General features: G+C 29.2%; 1 protein-coding gene across 1 annotated transcript in view; it reads right to left on the minus strand.

Moving 5' to 3' along the window:
* Positions 1-27,552, minus strand: part of CrzR (corazonin receptor) — a 92,000-nt gene that overhangs the window by 13,237 nt on the left and 51,211 nt on the right. Inside the window, exons 3-4 of the mRNA XM_065505049.1 lie at positions 6,050-6,233; positions 902-1,107 (exon numbers count right to left, since the gene is read on the minus strand). Of these exons, the coding sequence (XP_065361121.1) occupies positions 902-1,107; positions 6,050-6,233 (390 nt within the window). The remainder of the gene's footprint in view (positions 1-901; positions 1,108-6,049; positions 6,234-27,552) is intronic.

Consider the following 27,552-nt stretch of genomic DNA (forward strand, 5'->3'; position numbering starts at 1 on the left):
GTATGTGAATCTAATGCGTTGCCTACTTTGGACCAGCTATTAGACAGTCCCATTGTAATCAAAAAGAGACAATTGACCCCCTGCCTAGGACATGCCCGTGTTAAAATGACTAGTCACGTGGCTATCGAAGTAACTAGCTCCCACCCTAAAGGATGGGTAAAATCACTAGTTCGGTACTGTCTCCTCGAACTGCTGGGTGTCTTTTAAATCCTCTCACCAATACACTTATTCTCACTAACACATTCAATTCTTTATTTTATTCAGTGCACCTACAAACACACAAATACAAAAACTGAAAAAATATAGAAAAAGTCATACACCAGTGCTCATGCGTATTCCTAGTTGTCTCGTTGAGTGGACAACGACTACTAAAATGTAAGAGCATAAGAATACGTGTAATTTGATTCTGCACAATTGTGCTATGGGCTGCGCATTACTGCTTTAGAAACATCATATGCACCATTCCTTCTACATGAACCAGGTTTTCTATCAACGGACAAGTTCTCCCGATAAAGTTTAATAACATTGGAATCAGTTTGACGGTAGGCCTTTTGCCAACTTTTTGTACGACCAAGTTGGGTTTTGTTGAAAATATTTAATAATTTTAGTACGCACTTTTTTCTCGTCACTCATTTTAATCATATTAACAACAACAAATGACATTAACATAATAACATAACATAATTGACATTAAACATAATAACTGACATGTTTTACATTGATAACTTGATAAAAAAAATCAAATAATACCTGGGTTAAAAGTTTTAATGAAAAAAGTGTGTTAAGGTTTTTTCGATCCCAGTCCTTAGTATCATGGCATCTACTTTATTTTTTTGTTTATTTAATTTTTTCGAATGTGAAAAATATTTGCAACGTTTCAACATTTAAGCAGATTACTTACTCTTTTATCTGGATTCCAGAACATAAAAATCAGCATCATGACATTGTAAGGTGTCCAACAGATGAGGAAGGCAAAAATGATTACAACGGAAATTCTCAGAGATTTCATTTTGGCTTTATGTATAAGTCTTTGACGATTCGTCTGACTGGTGGGTTTGTTGCTATTATAGCCAGCCAACTTTGAACCTTGAAACATTTTTTCACTGTCTGCAATATAAATAAATGAATGAAAAAAGCATTAAATAATAGAAATAAAACAACAAAAACAGATTGTAAATTAAATATAAAATATGGGTTGGCTTGCTGTTTTGATGCTGATTTTGGCAACTGTAACATGGGTTGGTATACTAAACTGATTCTATTTAGATAAAAAACATAAACAAACAAATAAATACATTTTAAGGTTTCAAAACTATCCACTCGGAAGGCTATAATAGAATTTTAGGGAGACAACAATGTAGTAATACAACTGATGTTTATCTATAATAACTCTTGGAAAGAACATCAGCACTCTTAATGTAGTAGTTACCTGTAGAAAAACATGTAAATGATTTCTTTCTTTTTTTTTTCTAGAAAAGTACACCGTCAGGATATTTGGAAAAGGGTTTATACTATTAATCTTGATAAATTTAGGATGTATATATTGTTGTTTTGTTTAAATATGTTTAATAGTTTTCTAAATAAAAATTATTTAACTTTTGTTGTGCAAAAATTAACTAAAATTATCCTTAAGTTTAATCAAACACGAAGGTTTAAACAATTAGAGAATTTTTTTATTCTCAAATTTATTTCAAATAAGTTTATTTTTCAAATTAATAGAAAAAAAATCAAAACTTTATAAAAATTTACTTGCATAGTTTTGAACTACATAATACACAACTTTAACTTTAATTTAATTTAATTTGTAGGATAGAGATATTCCCCCATATTTATAAACAGTTTTTAAATGTATCAAAGATTTATAAAACAAAATTTCCATAAAAAATTTGACTTTGAAATTTTATAAATCTGACTTTATCTTATTTATACCTTTTAAAATTCTTAAAAATCCGGGATTTACATTATATGACGTATCTTTTGAGCGCGGTTTTTGATTTTAATAATTTATATGTCATTTTGAAATGTACATCTGTAATTTATTCTCACTATTAGTGTAAACAACAAAGTTTTTGTTGCTTCGAATATATTGAATTTTGTACCAACAAAGCGTCATATTCAGGACGTTTTGTTATACTTCTTTAAATTGGAAAAAAGTTCCGCAGACGCACACCGATTGCTAACCAAAGCGTATGGTGATTGTGTTCCATCGGTTCCAAGAATGCGAGAATGGTTTGTTCGGTTCAGAAGTGGTGATTTTGAAAATCACCACGTTTTGAAAGCCAGAAAATGTTTGAAGACCAAGAATAAGCATTGGCATTACTCCACGAAGATTGTTGTCAAACTGAGAGACCTTGAAAGACGATTTTGTATGTCTGAAATGCTGCGTACGAGATGGTATGTAAAACCAGGCCAACCAGCCGAATCGGCACCTAATATTATGTGCTGCTGATATGGCCAGACCATCACAGGGAAACTGTACCGAATACAACTGATTCGTTTGAAGAGATCATTTGCCGAAAAACTCCCAGAATATGCGTCCAGAAATGAAACTGTAATATTCCATCATTACAACGCTCGGTCACATGTTGCAATAATTGTTAAAAACTATTTAGAATGAAGTGGTTGGGAAGTTTTGCCTCACCCGCTTTATAGTTCAGACCATGCTCCGTCCGACTACTATTTCTTTGATACGCTACACTTTGGAACAGAGTATCAAAAATTGGCTTGATTCGTTCTTGGCCTTAAAAGATGAGAAGTTCTTTTGGCTCGGAAATATGGGAAAATGCCATAGCTAACAGTGGCCAATACTTTGAATAAATTTATATTGTACAAATATTTCAAAATAAAAGCTAAAAATTTTGAAACAATTTCTCATTATTAAGTCATATACCCAATACAAATTTATATTAAAATATCTGAAATGTTGTTGCTGATTTCCTGGGCATTTTCCACTCCCGGGAAATATTAGAAAAACTGTAAATTCCTGGGAATTCCTGGTCATTTTTCGGTAAAATTCACTAATGTTTATATAGGTACATTAGAGCCACTCTCTTCGTATGGAGAGGAATTGATTTAGTTACCACCCTCTAATTAAGCCTTGATTTGTTTAAGGATGTATCCCAATATATTTTGGGTCGTGAGCTGGATAATTTTCAAAAAATCCATTTTTATTTTTTTGGAAAATATTTTTATTTTTACTCAAAACTACACAATATCGGCAATAACATGTGAAATTTTGTTCCCATGAAGGGAATATTGCTATCATGATATTTCCATGAACTTTTTATTCACAATCACCCCTATCGCGAATCAATATTTCACATGTAATATGTTGCCTTTTCCCATTTTTCGTTCATGAAATTTGTTTACGTGAAAGAATTCCCCATGTTGTGAAATTTTTAGATGGAATTTTGTAAACAATAAACAGCTGTTACGAACAAAATCAACTATTGTGAATGAAAAGTTCATGGGAATATCATGATAGCAATTTTCCCTTCGAGGGAAATGGATATTTCATGTGAACATAAATTCCACATGTTTTTCACTATAGCTATAGTGGTTAATAAGAGACTGTAAATTTATTTCTGCTGAACGTTCAGTTACGCGTATGTCATTGGGGTAACACTCTTTTTTAGTTTTAGCTAAAACATCGTAGCTTGGATAAATGTTACAATTTCGCTCTTTGGCACCATATTGCATTAATTTATATGTATTTTTTGAGTAGTCTCCATCTATATATAGGGCCAAAGCTTCCTCAGGTGTATATGGAATAGGTGCTTTTGGCTCAGCATTTACAGTTTTAATCATTTTTGAAGCTATTGTAGGTTCTGAGCTCAATTTCGAAACAACTTGTGAAGCATTCCTTTTTCCAGATTTGAAAAGACTAATGCGCATTGCTAACATTAACTCTTCTGTTGGCGTCTTATCAACAATAGAAGAAACCTTTTTTATTTGAGCACTCTGAAAAATTTGTATATTTACGACGATCAATGGCTGGTTCTGGAAAAATAAGATCTCCTTCTAACCATTCTTTATTTCGATCTGCGAATTTTGTCATGATTCTGTGACTAGTTGTCCACTTGTACCGCAGTTTATTAACAAAATTTCTTAATTGTTGACGAATTTGTTGACATTGCTCTTCGTTATATTTTGATGGATCAATAACATTAGAAAAAACATGAATTTCCACCGCTAAAAACTTTTTTGTTAGTACTGGTTCAGAGTGCCAAATTAAAAAAAGGGTGCGTTTAGACTCTGACATTGCATCTAAAAAACGTAAAAAATCATAAAGTTGCAAAAAGTTGCAGCTAATTTTTCACATGGACATAGAAAACAGAACATAGAAACAAATAAACCAAACATTGGAGCGAAATTCGTCGAATACTCCCAACTTTTATTCCACAGAAGTTTAAGTTACATATAATAAAACACAATTTTACACAGGTCATTTGTTTACCACATTTAAGAACAAAAACATATAAGCACAAATCACAAACATATTTTTTTATTTCATACATATGTAACTAATAATTTCAATTTAAACACTAATTCAAAAAAATATATATAAAGTAATGATTTTGTTGTGTAAACAAACTTTAACTTTAAAAAAGCGCGAAAAGTATTAATGCACTTGCTAAAACATATGACAAGTTTGAAAGCTCACAGGTGGGCGAATATCGAGTGCAAAACAAAAAAAAACCAAAAATCCGTTGGTTTCTTAGTTACCAAAAAAATAAAAAAAATTAGCAGAATTCTAAAATTTAAAATTTCCTTAAAGCGCCACTAGATTGGCCATTTCTCCCACTGTATATAGGGGTGAATAGTAGACTTTGTTCGTAGCAGCTGCTTATTGTTTACAAAAGTCCATCTAAAAATTTCACAACATGGGGAAACGTGAACAAAGTTCATGTGAAATATTGTTTCGCGATAGGGGTGATAATATGGTGTATCATTTGAAAGGGCTCTTCCAGTCACATACAACGCTTATGTTTGCCATGTCCAAGTTTAATATAGAGATATTCCATAATTTATAAAATGCTTATTATTTTGAAAGTAAATTGAAATACTCGTATTTAAATATTTACTTGATTTAAAAGGTTTTTTGTAAATTTTATTTTTTTAAATTCCGGGAAAATTTTCCCGATTAGGAACACATTTTGATCTTACTTTAAGGTGGGTTTTAGACTAATAATTTTGGACGTTACAAATATGATAATTTTCAATGAATGTAATAAAAAGATGTATATCTAAAACGAAATCAAAATTTAATTCTGACATTCTTTTAATTTTCAAAACTAAGGCATTGTGGTAAATATCATTGGGAGTAGAGATTAAAAATCCAACTCTCTATAAATTCTTAATTGTTTTAAGACCTTTTGTAATTAAATAATTAAAATACCCTTGTCATTCATTCATTGGTCTTTGTATAAAAAAAAATCTTATCAAGTGGTTAATTATCTGCATAATAATAACTATCTACATATTTTTTCATTAAGTTTTATGTTAGTTTCATGAACTTTCTTAAAACTTTTACTAATTTTTAAATTAATATATTGTTGATACTTTAAAAATTTTCTAAGAATAGACCATGAATCACTTTGAAAAACAAGTAAATATCAAAAAATTTGAAAAAAGGATAAAAGGAGAAATCAATTATTCTTCTGAAACCATAACAGCATAGCAGCAGCGTTTGCTTGCTGTCAATGAATGGCATCATCCGGACGTAGTGTAAGCTAATGGAAAATCTATTGTACTCTGGCAAGTAGGTGGGTTGGTTTGCTAGTAAATGAAATATAAATTAGTTGTCATTTCTGGGGAAAAACCAAGACAAACAAAATTTCTATTGAAGTAATTGTGAAACTTGAACATTATGTTGCTAGAAATTAAGGGTTCGTTTGTCTTTCAAAAATGATTAGTTTGTTATAGTTATATATAGCAATTTTCTTGTCTTCTTTTAAACCTATATTTCTGAAACAACCCACGTTAAACGCACAAGTTCCCTTTGCAAAAAGTTTGATTTTCAAAGTTTTTTATTTCTGCTTTTACTTACTTGAAATGGTGCGAAATGTTGACATATACGTTCCAAACAGTATACACAATGGCAGCAAAAATGTGAAAACCAAAGTAAATGTGGCATAAAGCTGCTCCTGCCATTCTGCCGTATAAAAACCATGTGTAACACATTGATAAAATTCCTCAATGAAAGGTCCACGTGCAACACGAAATATGAAAAACTGTAGGAAAAAAGAAAAACACAAACAAAAATTGTTAAATCGTAATGGGAGGAAAGTATATGGGAGCAGTATATTATTACAACATTATCGAGTGTATTTAATACTTTTCTTTTCTTTTCTTGTGCTTATTTTTCAAGCCAAAGTTGTCAAGAATTATTAAAGTAGTAAAAATAGAAATAATGTATAAAAAGAAATTCTATAAAATTTGCAGTTTTTCGTATAAAGAAATAATTTTTTAAATCACATTTCAATTTTAAAACTCATTCCTGTTTGATGTGTGGCAGTTGTAAGATATTTTTTTGTATTTTTTAAATTTTACTTATATTTCTCCGTAAAACAAATTCACAGTTAACAACAGAAAAATACCTAGTATCAAGAATAATTATTTTCAACATTTTCTTTAAAAATTAAGAATGTAATAGTGCTATAATCAGCTGAAACGCATGCAATATACCCTTCACCTTAAAATACTTTATGAACAAATTAAATTATCCACCCCAAAGTTAAAATGTTTTATTATATATTTCATACCACAGAAAATGTTCTTTAGGAAACGTTTAGAATTTATTTCATTTGCTACCCCATAAAGTAAAGAAAGATTCAAAAAAAAACTTAAGCACACTATTCCAGCCAAAACTTATCCATTTACAACAAATTATTGTTTTTTTGTCAGGTATTATCTTTTCTAAATCATTAATTTCAACAGTAAAACAAAATGGTCACCGAAAAAAAGGTACATACATGAAAAAATAATTAAAACTTTTAAAAAAAAATCCAACATGGACTTTAAAAAAATAGCAAAAGTTCTGAAGGTCTTCAACATTAACTCTTTGCGGTTTAGTAGTTAGTTTACTAACCACATTTTCTATATTCTTTAAAACAGAGTTTATTGTCATCTATTGCCATTTTGCTAAACACTTATATTATTTTAAGTCATTGTTTATGATTTTTTGCAAAACTTTGCCGTCAGGGTGCTCTGGTTAGATAAATAGATATATTAATTTGAAAATATTGCAAAAATCAGTTTATTTTAAGAGATTTTCACTCATTCAATAAAAAAAAGCACAGAGTGTTTATTGTTCATCGAATTCAGTGTTAATTTGATATTTCAGTTGTTTGGCCGGAAAATTTAGTCAAAAATATTCGATTTCAAAAAAAATTATACGAAATAAAAATTTTTATCATAGTTATTTTTAATGGCAACCGCCACGGTGGTTAGTAAACTAACCACTTCACTCCACAAAAAACCTTTGAATGGGCTGGTTTTTTCATGTTTTGATTAATTTTTTCTTATTTTTTATAATAAACTAACCTTGATTAAAGTAAAAATGCAATTGTTTTGATTTTAAACTTATACACAAATAAACTTTTACATGAACGAACAGCTCTTTCGAAGAGCTCCGAACACTTCTATCGGGAAAGCAGGTCCTAAAGATAAATGCTCTGACTCTTTTGTGAGCCAAAGCTAATGCTGGATTGAAGTCGTATAAAGTTCAGAAAGTTCCAGATCGCAATTTGTTAAAGAACTTGCAAGCAAAAGAACGAGCAAAAGAACGGCAGATTTTTCACAACTTCCGGTTCAAGATTTTTATGTGACGGATGAACACAAAATTCCCCTAGAATTTTCTTGTGTTGCAAGCCATTTGCAGTTGTGTTACGTATTTTTGAGAATTTTCATATTGAACGGTTTAAGTTTTATTTAACTTGTTTTATTTTACTTGTATTGTATAAGTTTTTTTTGGATCACTGTTTATATATAAATTTAGCAACGTTATAGTTAGCATTGTATATCAATTTCCGTCTGTCTGTTGAAATCGACTTTCCGTATAACTTACATCCATGATTGATACATCAATATATAGGGCATTTCCCTACTTCCCTACTTCGTTAAAATCGGGTATATAAGCCCACAAATGGTAAAACAATTGAAATATATGTAATTTAGTAAAAAAAAAATTGTAATAATAAGAATAAACATACACGCAGAGAAAAAATATAATTGGGCATGGTTACTGTAACCATTTAAATAGTGTTACAAGATTTTTAACAATATTATAGTCACAGTAACCATTTACATGATTGTGGTATTTTATTGCCATTGTCAGAAACATATATTTGTTTACTGTAACCATATATATGGTAGATACAATCATGTGAATCGTAAATTAACCATATTATGGTGTTTTTTTTTGTGTTTTTTTTTGGTACTTTTTCATAAAATATGTTTTTATATAATACAAATATTTTATTATGATCTCCCACCACGATACAGAAATTTATTTGAATAAAATTTTACCAAAGCAATGGGGATAAAAAAGGTACCAAAAAGGGGATAAAATCGGGAAAATACATTTTATTTGAAATTATTAAGCCAATTTTGATAATTTTTTTAACATTGGTTCCTGGATTCATACAAAAATTAACTAACAGGGTGTTATTTGGAACTCGAGTACCAAGGTGTATATTGGGCCAAATCCGGGTAAACAGTTTGGCACTTTTTTTAAAACATATTTTTTCATGGGCACATTAACACAAATTTTAATATTTTGAGACATGTCTGTAGCATAAACAATTTTGGCAAAATGGAATATTTTTAAAGTTCGAACTTGAGGGGTGTTCGAGGAAGAAAAGGGAAATTGGTACTTTTCTCCTAATGGTACTTTTTTAATATTTTAAATTATTTCACTTATCGACATTAAAGTTAGCTGATATGTATCTGAGTGAAGTTTGTGTTAGGAATAGGATACAATATTTAGGTACCAAAATGTGAGAACTGAACTATAGGTACTTTTTTATTCATCTAATGGTACTTTTTGAATTTTATATGACAATGGACTTAGAAATATGAAATTAAGCATACACGGTCCTAAGTCAGTAAGAATTCTAGGCGGCGACTTTTTGGTACTTCTTATTTATTCGAATGGTAATTTCTTCACCAATGAACCTAGAAAAATGAAATAAAGCTTATATGTACCCGAGTGAGTGGGAATCCACAAGTGGCTACTTTTTGGTACATTTTCTATATTCTAATAAAAATATGAATTAAAAAATATTTTTCCTGAAATTCGAACATTGCGAAAACAAATGTGTTGCTGGAAAGGAAAGAATCCAGAATATATAGGGTATACATACCTACAATTAAATCTTTGTTGCTTAAAAAATCAACTGATTAAAATGTTCATTTCAGCAGAAAGAAACTTTGGCTTTTAAAAAAATAAGAAAAGAAAAAACTAACGTATACGAAATCACTTTCAAGTTCTATTACATTTTCTTGCATTAACAAGTACATTAGAGGGTTCTGCGTAATTATTTACAATGTTGATTTACTTATGTATAAATTAAGTATAGAAAAAGGGAATATACTTTGTCACTCAGTTTTATTTAATCTAAGGCAGGAACAAATTAATTAAAGCAAAGTTGCAGCAAAAACAAACGAAAACGAAAAGAAAACAGGAAAACTTTCGTAATTAGTAAATGACATTAGTACGAGAGTATTAAATAGAAAATTATCTAAGTTGTTTGCTACTCAGTTAATAAAACAACTAAAGCCTCAACCGAATAACTAAGTCAACAATTTTAGTTTAATTACATAAAGTCTGTACACAATCCATAAATGGCCAACAATTACTTACACATTTAAGTTGATCTATAATTACTTGTATTTGGGCAAGTGTATTTAATCTGTTTATGCTTATATTTAAGCAAATTGTTACAGAAAATACTTTAGGAAATAAAAATATTTTTACAAAATTACAATTTGTCCAACAAAACACAGTTGGTTTTCTACTTCCATTCTACTTCTAAAACTCATGTTTTTGCATAAGTTTTAGTGGTAGAATGTTATTTAGTCATGAAACCATCTTCTGCAGATGCCATAAAATCCTTTCTAGGCCAATAAAATGTGTTTGTAGCAACTGATGATTTTCAATAAAAATTTTTATAATCCTGACTAGAATTTCATTTTTGATTTTATTTTTATTACTCCAACGAACGACATTGTTACGACTACCCTCACTACTTTGTATTTAACAGGCTGAAGTAAAGAAAAAACCTTGTTATTAAACGGAAAAGGAATTCCGTTTAACTGGTATTTGATAGTGAAATTAAACGAAACATGCTGCTGGATACACGCATGACATTCTCATTATTTTCCAATATCAGTTTCATTTAAATACATAAAACTGAAGTTTATTGCGAATTGAGATCATGTTAATAAATTCTAAAGATGCTAATGGGGCATGTTTAGTTTATCATGATATTTGCTGCTTACAGTTCAATGTAAGTCATCGAAATATGCGCTAATAAAAAAAATGCAATTCCAAACGGTCAATTCAAGTTGAATACATGCGTAATTCAAGCCTCGAGTCCAGTTTGACACTGGATATTACACTTTATATCAATAGTAGTTCTCCAGTAAAAATGAAATCGAAATTCCATCCAAATAATGATTTTGGTTCAAAAAAGTATTTTTTATTTCGAATTTCTTCAAGTTTAAAATAGTCTTATAAGTATTTGCATCGAAGCGCAGTTCCAACAAAATGTTTCAGTGTTTGAGTTCTTAGTTCTTTGTAAGTTTTCTTGGAAATTCTTAAAATGTTGGTATAGTTTTTGTTTGTTATTGAACAAGTTCTCAACTGTAATGTTTTGTTAGAAATAAATATTTGTATTTAAAAAGAAAATTTAAGTTTTGTGAAACCAGTCTGCAGCAGCATTAAGTTTTTTGGTCATCAAGTATAACTCTAATCTTTCTAAGATAATGAATTGCAGTTACTGAAAAACTTTATTTTCAATGACCAACTCATAATGTCTGCATTACTTAGTAGTAGTTGTTTAATGGCATACGTATAATATAATTTTTTGTTTAACAAATTCATAACACAGGGCAACATTTAAAAAATAACCATATACGGACACCACTACGTAATAAAAAACCAAAAACAAAAGACCCATATCTCCCAGTTTTTTACGGGCCCCACAGATTTGAGGCCTCTGTGTAATTTTTGCAAAAAAGTGATAATTTTCTCCAGCTTATGTCTTGCAAACCATTCGGAATTTTGATTTACTTTCTGAGGCAAAGTTGTAGCTCTTGTCATATAAAATGAAAAAAACTTCATCTTCGAGATCAAAATCAAAATCGCAAAAAAAAACTTTAAAAAACTCTATTTTGTTTACCTTTTTCCCCTGTTCAGTTCCAAAGGTAGCAAACCGTTCAAAATTCAAGAAAAAAGCAATACAAAAATATACCTAAAATCTCAATAGACAACTTTCTAGAACATATGAACTTCCTAGGAATTTCACGAAAATTTTTTAATTTCATTTAGGTTTTTTTACTTCAACATTTTGGGACACATACTTATCAAACGACACTCGTACAGAAGATAAATTAAACATTTTAATTTAAAAAAACTCAATATAAGTTAGTAAGAAAAAACTGAAGGAATAAAGTGTTTTGGTCCATAAACTATTAAATTGTTATAAACTAAAGCATACTTTTAAGCAGCTTAAAAACAATTTATTTCGAATTTTTTAAAGTTTTTTGCGATTTTGATCTTGAAGATGAAAAACTTGATTTTATTTGTTCAAAATTTTTTATGACAAGGGCTACAACTTTGCCTCAGAGAGTAAATCAAAATTCCGAACTGTTTGCAAGATATGAGCCTGAGAAAATGATCACCTTTTTGCAAAAATGACACCGAAGCCCAAAACTGGGAGACACGGGTCTTTTTTTTTTTGTATTTTATCACGTACTGGTGTCCGTATATGGTTATATTTCCATGACTTAAAAAATTACACACAGCGTAATTAATTCATTATAAAATTCATTCAGGCTTCATTTTCTATAAATTGATATATGGCCTTGTTTTGTAAAACGAAGCGTTCAGAAACGTAAGCAATTTGTATGAAGAATACTGGGAAAAGGGTTTGAAACTTGAATATTTTCCATACAATTTTATTTTAACGTTTGTCGTTTCGTTTTACAAAATTAGACCCAACATTTGTTTAACGTTTCTCTTTTCGTTTTATAAAATAAGGCCCATATGAATGAATATTTTATTATGGCTTCCTACTATGACACTGAAATTTATTTAAATAAAATGTATATAATTTCAATGGGGACAAAAAAAATACCAAAAAGGGGTAATAATGGAAAAACACATTTGATTTGAAATTATTAAGAACATTTTAAAAATTATTTCCTGCAGTCCAATCCAAATAAATCTGTCATCACTCATATTTTATACCAAAAATCCAACTGTTCTCTTGTATAAAAGTACATATTCTGAGAAACATATTTCCTTTCAAAAAAAAAAAAAAAATACTCCTCAATATGAGAGACTCATATTTACAAAGAACTTTTTAAACTATTTCGTACATATTTTTTCCATTTATAAACTAGTACTTTATAGATTTTTTCCATTGAATTTTATTTCCTCGAATGTTATTACCCGGTTACCAACACACATTTATTGTACCCTTCACCATAAGTGGCAAAGTTATGTATGTATGTATGTATAAGTTTTCGATTGTCTGTTAGAATCATCTTTCCGAAGCCACCCACAACTTAAGTTGTTATTTAAAATCGAGAAAATTGGATGAGATATAAGCAAAAGATCTCGTTTACCTCGATTGTTTCACCAATTTATCTCCAACATTTTTTTTTACAAAATATTTTTTTCACCAAAATTTAATTTTCACAAAAATGTATCTGGTGAGGGGTATAAAAGATTCAGCACAGAATAAAGCACTGTTACTGGTGTTGTATTAATAAGTTTTCTGAGAAACAGATTTCCTTAAAAACTTTACATTTTACTCAATATAAAGGGGATCATGTCACTGATATGTATAACATAAAGCACTTATGGAAAAAGCATTAAAAATTGTTTAGATTTCTTTCCATCTATAATCCTGAACTTTGAAAGTAAGTGCAAATTGCCTGAGTTATGTGTATTAAAAATGCAATTTTATGTGTAAAATGTTATGTATATAAGCATAAATATATTTAGATGAATGTTTGGATATATAAATACCCTGCAGCCAGTGAAATCCACCAAAACTTACCACTAGTTACCCATGTGCCTACTTGCAAGGCTTTCGACTGCCGATTTTAATAAATGTTATCGGGAATAAAGTATGTCCGAACACAGATTTTCATATATCGAGCCCTTAGCGCCAAATTATCGTAAGCGACATTTTCCAAATTTTTTTTTTATTGCAAAAATTAAAATTTTATGGACCGACTGATGTTTTAGCGTTCACAGAATATCAAAATTGTTAATAACTTCAAAATTATAGGGTGTAAGATTTTATCGTAAGTCAATGTTTACATTTTACAGTAAACGAATTTTATCGTAAGCGACACATAGTGGTATTGAAAAAAAAGAGGGAAATAAATCTGTAACTTCTAAATGGTTAGTTAGATTGGTTTGAATGAAATTTCACATGTGCAAAGCATGGACGTCATAGGCCCACCAGGGCCGCGACCAAGTGTCTTCGTTTGTGTTCCGATTTCAAAAAAATTACACACATAAAATCTTTTCATCGAGTGCTACAAAAGACTTAGTCGTAGCTATCAATTGTCTGTTATAGCTTAGGAGATATTCGCATTTGAAAATTAAATTTTCAACATTTTTTACACAACCTACTCCAGTTTTTTGATAACAGCGTATCCAAATATTTTCTCCAGTTTTCCTTCATTGGACTAACAACACACGTATGTGTCAAATAAGAAAAGAATTGTTTAAAAATAATGACTAAGTACAAAGTTATATGCATTTGAATTTAAAAAATTTTGAAAAGCCGATTTTTCGCTAATTTTTTGGGAAAAAAGAACTTTTTTTCTTTTCAAGTTATCGCAAAAAATTTCTAAGAGGATGTATAAGGAATTTATACTTTCTGAAAGCTAAGTTTTCATAAAATATTTTAAATGAAAAAAAATTAAAAACTTTTGTTACCGAGGGGACCAGATTCATTCAAATAACACCTACTTTTTATGTAAAATTAAACTTTAGGGCAAAAATTCTCAAATCGCATATTCGATATCAAAATACAATAACCAATTTTTGATAGCCCAATATGCTTTTAATTATTTTGTAAAGGATTCCGATAACTCCGACTCTGGTATGGATATTATAGCCAAAAAACTAAAAATTTCCATTTTTGGGATTTTTCAACACTTTTTTGGGAATTGCGGGATTGCTGATAATAAGTTTCAAAATTCGTTTTTATTTTTCCATTTTAAATAGAAAATTTTACATAACTGTGAAATTTCATTAAAAACTATTCATAAATGAATATTTTATTTCAATTCGAAAAATTTTTATCTATGCAAAAATTCAATAAAAATTTTTTTTTGTCATATTTTGCAATAAAGTATTCCATGAATTTTTAATTGTCAAAAGTTATAAATATTTTTGTAAAATAGACAAATAGCTTGAACGAAATTATAATATATTGCATCATAAAATTCTTAATTCTATGGATAAATTTCAAAATAATCGAAAAAACCTTCTCCTGTAAAATTTGTGTTTTGTCGCTTACGATAATTTGGCGCTAAGGGCTCGATATGTTGATACAAAACTTTTTACTCATTTAACCACTTTTGTTAATTTTTTGGCTTTACCGATTTTGATAATTTTCTATTACAAACATTTCTGATGAACAGAAAATATTTAATAGAATATTAAATTGTTTCCCCTTCCTTATATACCTAGACATATATATACGTTCCGAACATACCTAATTCGTCTTAAAATTTTATAAGTATATAGTTATTATACGATATAATAAAAGCAACGAATAATAACTATCATAGTAAGTTTGACAACAAAATTACAATACTACAATTCCACACTATGAAGCGATGTAGTCAATACAAAGTGTGCAATTGATACCTTTAAAACATCAGGGTATCTGCACAAATGTTCATATTTTATATTGTATATGCATCTCATATATCTAAATATACTTAAGAAGAAAAAACAAACATAAATTTATTTTCTATGTGTAAAATACACACATGATTGATACTAAAATTTCTGCGTAAATGGAAAATATAATAATAAATTTTTTATGTCCAATATCCCCACATACTTATTCAAATATGGTGGTCATATTATTGAAAAATAATACATGCAAACACATGCATACATACATACATATTTACACATTCATACATATTTGTATTGTATTATATTTACATACGTGTAAGTAATATTTATTCATATTAGGGTATCTCATACATATTTACTAAATATGACCTAAATAACATCATACTCGTACAATAGTAAGTAATACGATACAATTTTAGTCATAATCCAGCAGTTAAGCAATTATTCAATAGGCAGTAATTGTCACTAATGTCTGATCACTCCAATTCATACATTTTGGGTCTTTTGACACGTATGTAGTCTTTGTAGTGCACTGATAAGTCAATACTATACTTTATACATCGCAGGTAATTAAGCTTGAATTTAATAGTCACTTAAGTGTCTTTAAGTAATCTAGTCACTTTAAACGTTTATTTGTTTTCATTTTGCTGACTATCCCATGTAAGCGAACGTGAAGTCAATTATCACTTTAGTGTCTCTAAGTAACCTATAGTGTAGTCACTTTGAAAGTTTATTTTGTACTGGACTTTATAAAGTAGTTATTTAACCCACCAGAAGTACTCTATTGGAGAGTTGTCGGAGGAGGGTTTGCTTAAAAGCAATCAGTTATTGGACTGTGTATGTGATGTCTTTTTAGGCGGCTATTTGATGTCAATTAGCTTCCTCTGGCAACTGTACATATTAAAATAACTAGTTATGTAGCTGATCAAGTAACCAATTAGGTAACTGAATCTATGTAACCGTTATGTGAATCTAATGCGTTGACTACTTCATTGTACTTCAGGGTCAATTGACCCCCTGCACGTGTTAAAATAACTAGTCACGTTGCTAGTTATGTAACTACACGCAGATAAAAAATATAATTGGGCATGGTTACTGTAACCATTTAAATAGTGTTACAAGATTTTTAACAATATTATTGTCGCAGTAACCATTTGCATGATTGTGGTAACCATAATATGGTTAATTTACGATTCACATGATTGTATCCACCAGTATATATGGTTACATTAAACAAATATATGTTTGTGGCAACCATATTTATGATGAATAATTTTATCATAATATGTTGTTCTCAGATTATGATAAGCCTTAAGCCGAGAGCACCATAATATGATAAGTCCTTCATTATATGAATGGTTTACTGTAACCATATATATGGTTGATACAATCATGTGATGAATCATAAATTAACCATATTATGGTTACCACAATCATGTAAATGGTTACTGTGACTATAATATAGTTAAAAAACGTGTAACTATATTGAAATGGTTACCGTAACCATGCCCAACTATATTTTTTCTCTACGTGTAGTTGTCACTGCAAATACTAGGTAAATTCACTAGGTTTTAAAATTTTCGAAACACATGCATGGAAAATGCTTCATATTTTTCAACAAACATTTTTAGATATAATTATTTTACTCGTAATATGTAGTTATTATTAACATTTTTTTGTTAAAACAAGAATACATATATAACAAGTAAGAAAGTATGGTCGGTCAAGCCCGACCATATAATATCCTACACTAAGTAAAAGAGCAAAAAAAATGTTTCTTTTAAAATTTCATTAATTTATATTTTTGAGTGATTTTCGGAAGTGGGCCTTATATGGGGGCTATGACCAATTATGGACCGATCACCATGAAATTAGGTCGTGTGATTTATGTCTATATTAAAGTTAACTATGTTGAATTGTGTGTGTTTACCAACATTTTTAAGCGATTTATGCACGTTAAAGTGATTTTCGGAAGCGGGTCTATATGGGAGCTATGACTAATTATGGACCGATCGTAACAAAATTTGGTGACATGAATTTTGTGTATATAAAACTAATTTGGAGCGGAATTTGTGGAGATACATATATAAATTAAACATTTATGACCGATAAAGTCCAATTTCGGGAGGACATTTGTATGGGGGCTAGGTGAAATAATGGACCGATTTCAGCCAGTTTAAATAGGCTTGGTCCTTGAGCCGAAAAAATAATATGTATCAAATTTCATCGAAATATCTTCAAAATTGCGACCTGTACTCTGCGCACAAGGTTTACATGGACAGCCAGCCAGCCGACCAGACGGACGGACGGACGGACATCGCTTAATCGACTCAGAAAGTGATTCTAAGTCGATCGGTATACTTTAAGGTGGGTGTTAGACTAACATTTTTGGGCGTTACAAACATCTGCACAAACGCATAATACCCTCCCCACTATGGTGGTGTAGGGTATAAAAATTACTCAAAAAAGTTACACATACGAGTGTTGTTTTTGTTTTCACATAGTTTTTTTTACTAATACAATAGTAATTGACAGGAGAGTTTCCGCTCTATGTGTTTCTCTATGGCTGAAAATCTAAACGTTTATAGGTTGCTTATTTTATTTGAAGTTTCATATTTATGTATATGTATTGTATAGTTTCATTGTTTTGCTATTATGCTTAATAGGAAATTCATCGTCGTTTATTTACAAATATAATAATTTTATAAATATCACCACCCAGTTTCCAAACAATTAAAACCCACAATTAAAAAACAGGGTAAGGGAACTCATACATAACTAGATGTGTACTTGTAATTGTAACTTTAGCAATTCTTTCATATTTAAGAGAAATTCCAGAAATATTCTAAATTCGAATAAAATTTATTTTTAGTTTTTATTCATAACTACATACATACTATGTAGATTATCGCATGTTCCAAGTAATTTCACTCATACTGAAAATTTAAACAGAATGTAATTCTATTGTCGACAAAATTGTCACGTATACACTTGCCTTATAGTGCGTTAAACAAATCCTCCCACACCCAAACATGACCCTTACTTATTTATTATTATTATTATCCTTTGAAAGCTAGTCCACAAACCGGACAGAAAATGTGGGGGTTAAATGAGGCGTTCGGAAGGAACTAACAAAATAAAGAAGGTTAAAATGTATTACAATAACCAAAAATAAAAAAAAATAAAAAAACACAACCCTATCTTGGCATACAAACATATCACTATTACTATTTACTACATACAATTTATATTTTCTACGAAAATGATTTATTTTGTTTGCCTTAGAATTTCTATAATACGAGTAGGTATTATACGGCATACAATTTTATTATGCATTTCGAATCCTGGCTTATTTACATATTAACCTGCAAAGGACTGCCACCATCAAAGATGTAAATATAAAATTGTAGAACAAACGAATGTAAAGACTTTAATTTTTTATTTTTTTGACAAACAGAATGGGAAATTTACCATAAATTCATCACAAAGTGGAGAGAGATTAAAAACGAAATACAGTTTGGCAGATGCATATACGTATGTATGTATGTATTTGATGTCTAAAGTGGTTAACAATACAAGAAGAACTTAATGTACATATTTGTATTTTGGACTTTATTTGAAATCGACTTTATTACAAAGCTCTGTCATGTGTCATCGGAATACGGAATACCCTTCACCATGAGTGGCAAATTTTCTCGTCACCTGAAATGCAAAGGGGCTTATCAACCAAAAAGTTCAAAATTGAGTTTTTAATGTATATTCGTACAGACAAATTTGTATCTTTCTATTTTTAAAAATAACGACTTTAGTGAAGAACGAAAATTATATTTATAACCACAATCCTTTAAATTTTATTATGTTTTTTTTTTCCTGTGAAATTTCAAAAAGTGTTGATAGGCCACTTTTCATTTCAAATGACGATTTATTCTGGATCGTTATAGATAGCGGAGACAACTTTCCGTATCATCAAAATGCATACATGATACATACATCAATAAATCCACTATAGACCCGGTTCGGTTGCTATTTAAAATCGAGAAAATCGGACCACAAATGCCTGAGGTATAAGGAAAAAAACAAGACAACCTCGATTTTTGACCTATTTTTGACCTATATCTGGATTACTAAGTCATTAATATAGACAATATGGATATATAATGATATATATTTCACAGACCTTTGCAACGACGATATAACGCCATAGTAAGTCGGTCCTATAAGGGGTCGAAATCGGGAAAAATATTTTTTAACCCGAATTTATTTTTCACCAACATTTTTTTTCAAAGCATATACATATATTCTGGATCGTTATAGATAACGAAGTCGATATAGCCATGTCTGTCTGTATGTTGAAATCAGCTTTCCGTAGCTTACACATCAATATATCGGGAATTCTTCCGGCTCGGTTGAAAATCGACAAAATCGGTCCATAAATGGTTGGACCTACAATGGGTCAAAATAGGGGAAAATATTTTTTAACACGAATTTTTTTTCACCTAAAAAATTTGTTTGTCATAATTTTTTTCCAATAAATTTAAAAAAAAAAATTGAAAACACTTTTTTAAAATAAATTAAAAAACAATTTCGTAAAAGTAACAAACTTTGAGCATTAAAAAAACTTGTCGGTGCAAAATTCAGTTATCGACTAAGTTGAATCCAGTGACTAATGTTTAGTCTTAGTTTTGTTTTTCGCATGGACATTGTGATCATATAAGTAATATTAATTATAACAAGTACATAAATATACTACCAAAAATCCCTTGTATTTGCCCTTCACTGTAAATCTATATGGGTCTTCTTTTGAAAAGATTTATGAGCTAAAAAATGTAATAGAGACTTAAAAAGTGTAACGCTTAAATACAGCGTAAAATTTATTCAGAATTTGAAATAAGAAACTTAATCACATTAAGAATGCATAAATATATATAAAATTCTGTTTCCTTTTATTTCCCAACAACAGCTTCCGGTTAACAATAGTTTCCTTTTATAGCATTGACACTTGTGGCATTTTATTCCTGATGTATAAATCCTCTTCTATACATGAACAGTTTTTACTTTAATTTTTGTTCGCCATTTCACCATCCATTCATTCTCTCTTTTCGGGGTTGATGTGTCATAAAATGATAAATTTGGGCTGTAAATCGTATGGTTGGCAAATTTACTTCCAGGAGGATGTGTGTGTACCTACACATGGGTTGACTTTACGAAAATAAATAAAATATGAATTTTTATGTTGCTAATAAAGTTTCGCAACATACAACGTGTTACTAAAAAAAAAAAACTCTATTAAATTCAAATGGATAAAAATAGTAAATGGAACAACATATGGACTGAAATTCATTCGTATGGAAAAGAAACTGCAATGTAGATTAAATTTAATAAGGGTCGTGAGCTTTTTTAAAAATACATCAGTTACGGCTAGATAAACATTTTATAAGAATAAATGAATTATTCTTTTGAAGCTGAGCTGTTTATATATTTCTTGTTAAGTCACAGTTTGTTAGAAAGAAAAACAGGTGGATAAATACTTTTAAGACCTAAAAGACTTTCTTGAAGCCATATTTACCATTTAAATATCGTCCCGATAGGTGCCAGTCTATAGGTCTGGGTATTGGGAGTTCGGTACCCGCTCGACACAAATTCGTACGAAAGCTGGAAAACCAAAATATAAACACAATCTGTGATATGCCTAAATATTTGTAATATTTTCAAATAATTTGCCAATGAAACGTGTGCGAGCGCGACACCTTTATTGTTTTTCTTGGCCTTTTTTTGAAATAAATTTATTTACACAAAGTGTAATAATATATGTACACATGTATATAAAATCCGCCTAAATTACGTTCTTGTATAACTACTGCTATAATTATTTATTTCGTAATTTGCTTTTATCTCATATCAAACGTTTACATTAACTAAAAAAATAAAAAGTAAATAGAAGAAGTTAATGCCTATAATTTTTTATTAGAAAAATGAAATGTTGTTGACAAAACGCTTTTATGTTAATGATTATCAACATGATTTGAATCGAAATAGGAGGAGAGTAAGTAGAGTACATTTTTTTTTCGATAAAAATTCAATTATTTGAAAGTATTCAGTATCAATGATGCGTGCACTTATAACATTAACACATTAGGATGGCACGATTTCTAAAGAGCCCATGTTATTATTCTAAGTTTTTGTTCAAGCTTCGTAAATTGTTGATGAGTTTTGGAATTATAAGAGATTTATATTTAGAAAATTTACGAATAATTTAAAAAATAGCCAACATTATCCTGATTTATACTTTTCTATTTTGATGCCGATTTACAAGGGTGGGTCAAAAACTCCGAAGAAAATCGTACTTTAATTTTCAACATCTCGTTTGAGCTCTATGCACTTTATCCAACGTTTTTACAATTTTTGAATCCCTTCTAAAAAATAAGATTTGGCGAGGTCATCAAAATTCATATTTGGTTTGGAAACAAAAACTAATCACTCGGATATAAATCCGGAGAATAGGAGGGAAGAGGAATTTTTGCCATGGAAACTGCACATGTGTGTTCCCTTTTGTGCACCTTTTGTTGCTTTTTGCGGAAAGCCGGAAAGCTTTGAAACCACTGAGCCATGTGAAATGCCTATGGCTTCCAAAATCTCTCACACTTTCAATCTCCATTTACCATTGAAATTGATGGTGATTTTTTGGAGCCATCCTAATACTAATGGAGTTATGAATGGGTGCTTATATGTTGTGCACGTGTGACTATGTGTATTCAAAACACTTACGCTTCCTTAAGCTTAGCAAAATTTTAGAAACTTTTTACGTAGGATTTAAAAACAATCAATAATTATGCAAGAATTTAAAAGTTAAGTAAATGAACTTAACAAAAATATACGATAACCTATGTTTAATTTTATTTTTTTTAATATACAATAATATTGACTCTCTAAAACATTATTCAACTTCCTTCCTCTGTTTTACATATTATATTTATACCCTTCACCATGAATGGAAAGGGTATCTATTAGGGTATTCGAATTATTCGATTTTTCTCTTGTTCGAATAAAACGAATAATTCAAATAAGAGATTTAAACTTGTTCGAATAATTCGATCACACGTTTCAAATTAATCGAATTATTCGAATAATTTAAATTTTTTTTAAAAAATTAAAGAACGAATTTTTGATGTCGGTTTTTTAATATTTTATTGTTAAAGAAAAACGAAAAATAACGTTAAAGTTAACAATTCAAGTATTGATAATGTTAAAAAAACATTCGAAAACAAAGTACATCATTAAATTTTCAACAGAAATATTCTGATCAGAATAACTCCCGAACAATCTACAAAACAATTGAGTAGCAAACATTTTAGTTTCCTTTTTGAATCAATGCTTTAAAAAATTTGAGATAGTTGGACATGATCCTGAATTCAAATACAATATAAACGTATTAAGAACTTTTTTATGTCGTTCATTAATTCAGGTTTTAAATTCGGTAACTAATTCTTTAGTAAATTAATTATTCACTATTTCAAAATTATTTATAACAAATTGTATTATACATCAAGCACTATCAACGTTGCCGAATCTTTGCTTAATAAAGTGGTCTTGGGGAATTACACAATAAAGGGAAAAGGGTGCAAAGTTTGATATCATTTTCAGTGAACTGGCTAATTTGAAGTCAGGCAGTGCATGATTGACGCATTTACAAATACGCAAAAAGTTTATTACCATGTTAGACAAAGATGTTCAACAATGTTCAAAATCATATATAAGACGAACTCCATGCTTTTCTTGCAGCAAAACGTTAGTTTGCAATATTTGTGTTTATCATTCGATTTATTAAATATTTTGCAACACTTACGTACGCGGTTAATAACATCACTTATATACATATAATTTAAGATCATGGCCTTCATATATTTCAATGTAATCATTATAAATGTCATCCTCAATATCACTTTCGATGACCGTTTCAAAATCACATTCTCCATCACAACTCTACTTTAATCTAAGTTAATATTTTGATTATTAATTGCGATTCTTCTAATATTTCGCCAGCTAAATAACATATATTTTATTCCGTACCTTTTATTTTCATTGGTTCAAGTCCTAAGTTAAAAATTTTGAAAGATTTGTTTTTAGAATTGTAACTTCTTGCAGTAATATTTATATATTTATAGAAGGAGCTATCATAACACTTATCTACAGTGATCGAAAGTTGAATCATGAATTCGTTGAATCAAACTGGAGATTGGAATACATATGGGGGATTTCATGTCAAGTGAACCAACTTTTGAAATCGATGTCTTCCGATCGGGATGAAATTTGCACCAAGGTTAGCTCTATTGGATAGTAACTCAGACACAATTTTTCAACAACATCGGTCGAGAACTCTCTGAGTTATAGGGGGTAAAATTTTGACAATTTGGTCAAACAGGGGTTTTTTCTTATCCATGTAACTTATTACCTATTGTTCTTAGCAAAATGTGTTCCAAATAGTATAGATAGCTATTTCTTCGATCTTTCGAAAAAAAATATTTAAAAAAAAAAATAAAAAATTTTTAATATTTTTTTTCCGAAATCAAAAACTTTTTTGACTTTTTTTTAAAATACGCTATTTTTTTTTTTTTCTTAAAATAAAGTTTAGATATTTTCCTTGAACACCTACTTGGTCGCTTAGTGGGATGCGAGTGGGATATCTATCAAAATAAATATTTTGTAACTCAAAACATAAATTTTTTGACTTTTTTTGCAAAATCAAAAACTTTGTTGACTTTTTTTTTTCAAAATGGACCCTTTTTTAATCTTTTTTTTTTAGGTCAAACAAAAGCTTAGATATTATCCTTGAAGACCCTTTTGGTCGCTTAGTGGGATGCGAGTGGGATATCTATCAAAATAAATATTTTTTAACTCAAGACTTACAATTTTTGACTTTTTTTTTTTGCAAATACGATTTTTTTTCCAAATGGGCCCTTTTTTTAAAATTTTTTTTGTAGTCAAAAGAAAGCTTAGGTCCATTCCTTTAAGATATTTTTAGTCCCTTAGTGGCATGCGAGTAGGATATCTATCAAAATAAATATTTTGTAACGCAAGAAATACAATTTTTTAATTTTTTTTTGCAAAATCAAAATTTTTTTCCAATATGGGCCCTTTTTTAATTTTTTTTTTTGCTCAAAAGAAAGCCTAGGTCCATTCCTTTAAGATATTTTTAGTCCCTTAGTGGGATGCGAGTGGGATATCTATCAAAATAAATGTTTTAACACAAAAATTGTATGTCTTGAGTTACAAAACATTTATTTTGATATATATCCCACTCGCATCCCACTAAGCGATCAAAACCATCTTAAAGGAATAGGCCTAAGCTTTCTTTATAGCAAAAAAAAAAATTACAAAAAGGGCCCATTTTAAAAAAAAGTCAAAAAAGTTTTTGATTTTGCCAAAAAATCAAAAATTGTATATCTTGAGTTACAAAATATTTATTTTGATAGATATCCCACTCGTATCCCACTAAGGGACCTAAAATATCTTAAAGGAATGGACCTAAGCTTTCTTTTGACTAAAAAAAAATTTTTAAAAAAGGGCCCATTTTGAAAAAAAATTCGAATTTGCAAAAAAAAAGTCAATAATTGAATGTCTTGAGTTACAACATTTTTATTTTAATAGATATCCTACTCACAGCTTCCTAAGTGACAAAATAGGTCTTAAAGGAAAAGACCTAAGCTTTCTTTTGAGCAAAAAAAAAAAATTAAAAAAGGGCCCATATTGGAAAAAAATTTCGATTTTGCAAAAAAAAATTAAAAAATTGTATGTCTTGCGTTACAAAATATTTATTTTGATAGATATCCTACTCGCATCCCACTAAGGGACTAAAAATATCTTAAAGGAATGGACCTAAGCTTTCTTTTGACTACAAAAAAAATTTTAAAAAAGGGCCCATTTGGAAAAAAAATCGTATTTGCAAAAAAAAAAAGTCAAAAATTGTAAGTCTTGAGTTAAAAAATATTTATTTTGAGATATCCCACTCGCATCCCACTAAGCGACCAAAAGGGTCTTCAAGGATAATATCTAAGCTTTTGTTTGACCTAAAAAAAAGATTAAAAAAGGGTCTATTTTGAAAAAAAAAGTCAACAAAGTTTTTGATTTTGCAAAAAAAGTCAAAAATTTTATGTTTTGAGTTACAAAATATTTATTTTGATAGATATCCCACTCGCATCCCACTAAGCGACCAAGTAGGTGTTCAAGGAAAATATCTAAACTTTATTTTAAGAAAAAAAAAAAAAAAAAAAAAAATAGCGTATTTTAAAAAAAAGTCAAAAAAGTTTTTGATTTCGGAAAAAAAATATTAAAAATTTTTTATTTTTTTTTTTAAATATTTTTTTTCGAAAGATCGAAGAAATAGCTATCTATACTATTTGGAACACATTTTGCTAAGAACAATAGGTAATAAGTTACATGGATAAGAAAAAACCCCTGTTTGACCAAATTGTCAAAATTTTACCCCCTATAACTCAGAGAGTTCTCGACCGATGTTGTTGAAAAATTGTGTCTGAGTTACTATCCAATAGAGCTAACCTTGGTGCAAATTTCATCCCGATCGGAAGACATCGATTTCAAAAGTTGGTTCACTTGACATGAAATCCCCCATATATATAATAAAAAATATTTGAAATTTCGTCTAATTTACAAATAATATAAATATGAATTTGGCTTCCCATATTCTAATTCCTAATAGTAGTAAATAAAAATAGATGAAATTTACGATAAGACCTTGACAATGGAGATTGTTGATGACACCCTTGGCAGGGTAGAAAATGCATTCCAATTTGCCAATTGTTTAAATTTTAGTATTCAGTGATATTATTTGAATTATTACAAATAAATTATAATAAAATGAACTTAAGCCTAATTAAAAATTTAATTTCAAATTATATATATATAAAGTTGGAATAATTACCAAAAATCTATAAGCAACTTAGTAACTTTAAATATACATATATGAAAATTTATTCGTTTTATTCGATTATTCTACATAAAATTGTTCGAATTATTCGTTATTCGAAAATGGCCATTTTTAAATTGTTCGAATAATTATTCGTAAGAAATTATTCGAGTCGAATGAATACCCTACCTAGTATATATATATATATATATTAGAGTGCTCCAAGATTGTATGGACGAAAAAAACTTTCTAGGTACAGGCTGTCCCTGTACCGAGAAAAACTAATTTTTTGGCCATATTTTGGGGAATGACCAGAATTTCCTTACTGTAATGATTTTTAAGTAAAAGCTATTCAGAATAATATAGTCCAGGTAATTTTAAATATAGTCTGAAAGTTTTACTAAAATCGGAAAACTTTAACCCTTAAATCGTGAAGGTCAAAGGTCAATTTTTCAATATTTGGAATTTCTCATGGAAAGATAGCGAAATATTATATATTTTTGGGCCGATTTTGATGAAACTTAAGAAAAATATAAAATGAAGTCTAGTATTCACAATAACAGTACAAAAATGGAAATTAACCCTTAATAGCACTTGGGGTCCAAATGACCCTCAACTTTTAAAATCACGAAAAACACATTCATTTTGACCCCAAGTACTCTTAAGGGTTAATTTCCATTTTTGTACTGTTATTGTGAATACTAGACTTCATTTTATATTTTTCTTAAGTTTCATCAAAATCGGCCCAAAAATATATAATATTTCGCTATCTTTCCATGAGAAATTCCAAATATTGAAAAAATTGACCTTTGACCTTCACGATTTAAGGGTTAAAGTTTTCCGATTTTAGTAAAACTTTCAGACTATATTTAAAATTACCTGGACTATATTATTCTGAATAGCTTTTACTTAAAAATCATTACAGTAAGGAAATTCTGGTCATTCCCCAAAATATGGCCAAAAAATTAGTTTTTCTCGAAAATCGCAAAATTTATATCGCAGGTACGGAAAAACTATAGTAGGTATTGACATACTTTTTTCACATTTTTATTCCCTATTATGTTGTCAATAAATCCCCATGTGATGATCAAAAAATTCTGAAATTTGTTTAACAAAATTTTTAAAAATTTGAAATTGGAGTTTTGAAACTGCCGTTAAAAAAATTTAATTTTTTTGGTCATACCTGCGAATAGGTTAACGGTATCCTACGAGGACAAAAACTCATATACAAGTAAATATGGATATATTTTAAGTAAAAATAAGCTTTTATTTTTTTATTTCTCAAAATATGTTAATTTTGTTAATAAATTTCTTGTTCTAGTGGCCTGAGACACGTTAATGGGCTGGCGATTTTTTAATAACTTTAACATTTTTTCACCAATTTTTGTCTTTTATATCATATTATAACGACAATTACGTACACATTTCAATTCTTTTAAATTAAATTGTAAAAGTCATTATTTAATGGCAAAATTTTTACAAAAACTGAAAAAATTGCATATTTTCCCCT

Source organism: Calliphora vicina, chromosome 3 (genome assembly GCF_958450345.1).
Source record: "Calliphora vicina chromosome 3, idCalVici1.1, whole genome shotgun sequence".
Classification (NCBI taxonomy): Eukaryota; Metazoa; Arthropoda; class Insecta; order Diptera; family Calliphoridae; genus Calliphora; species Calliphora vicina.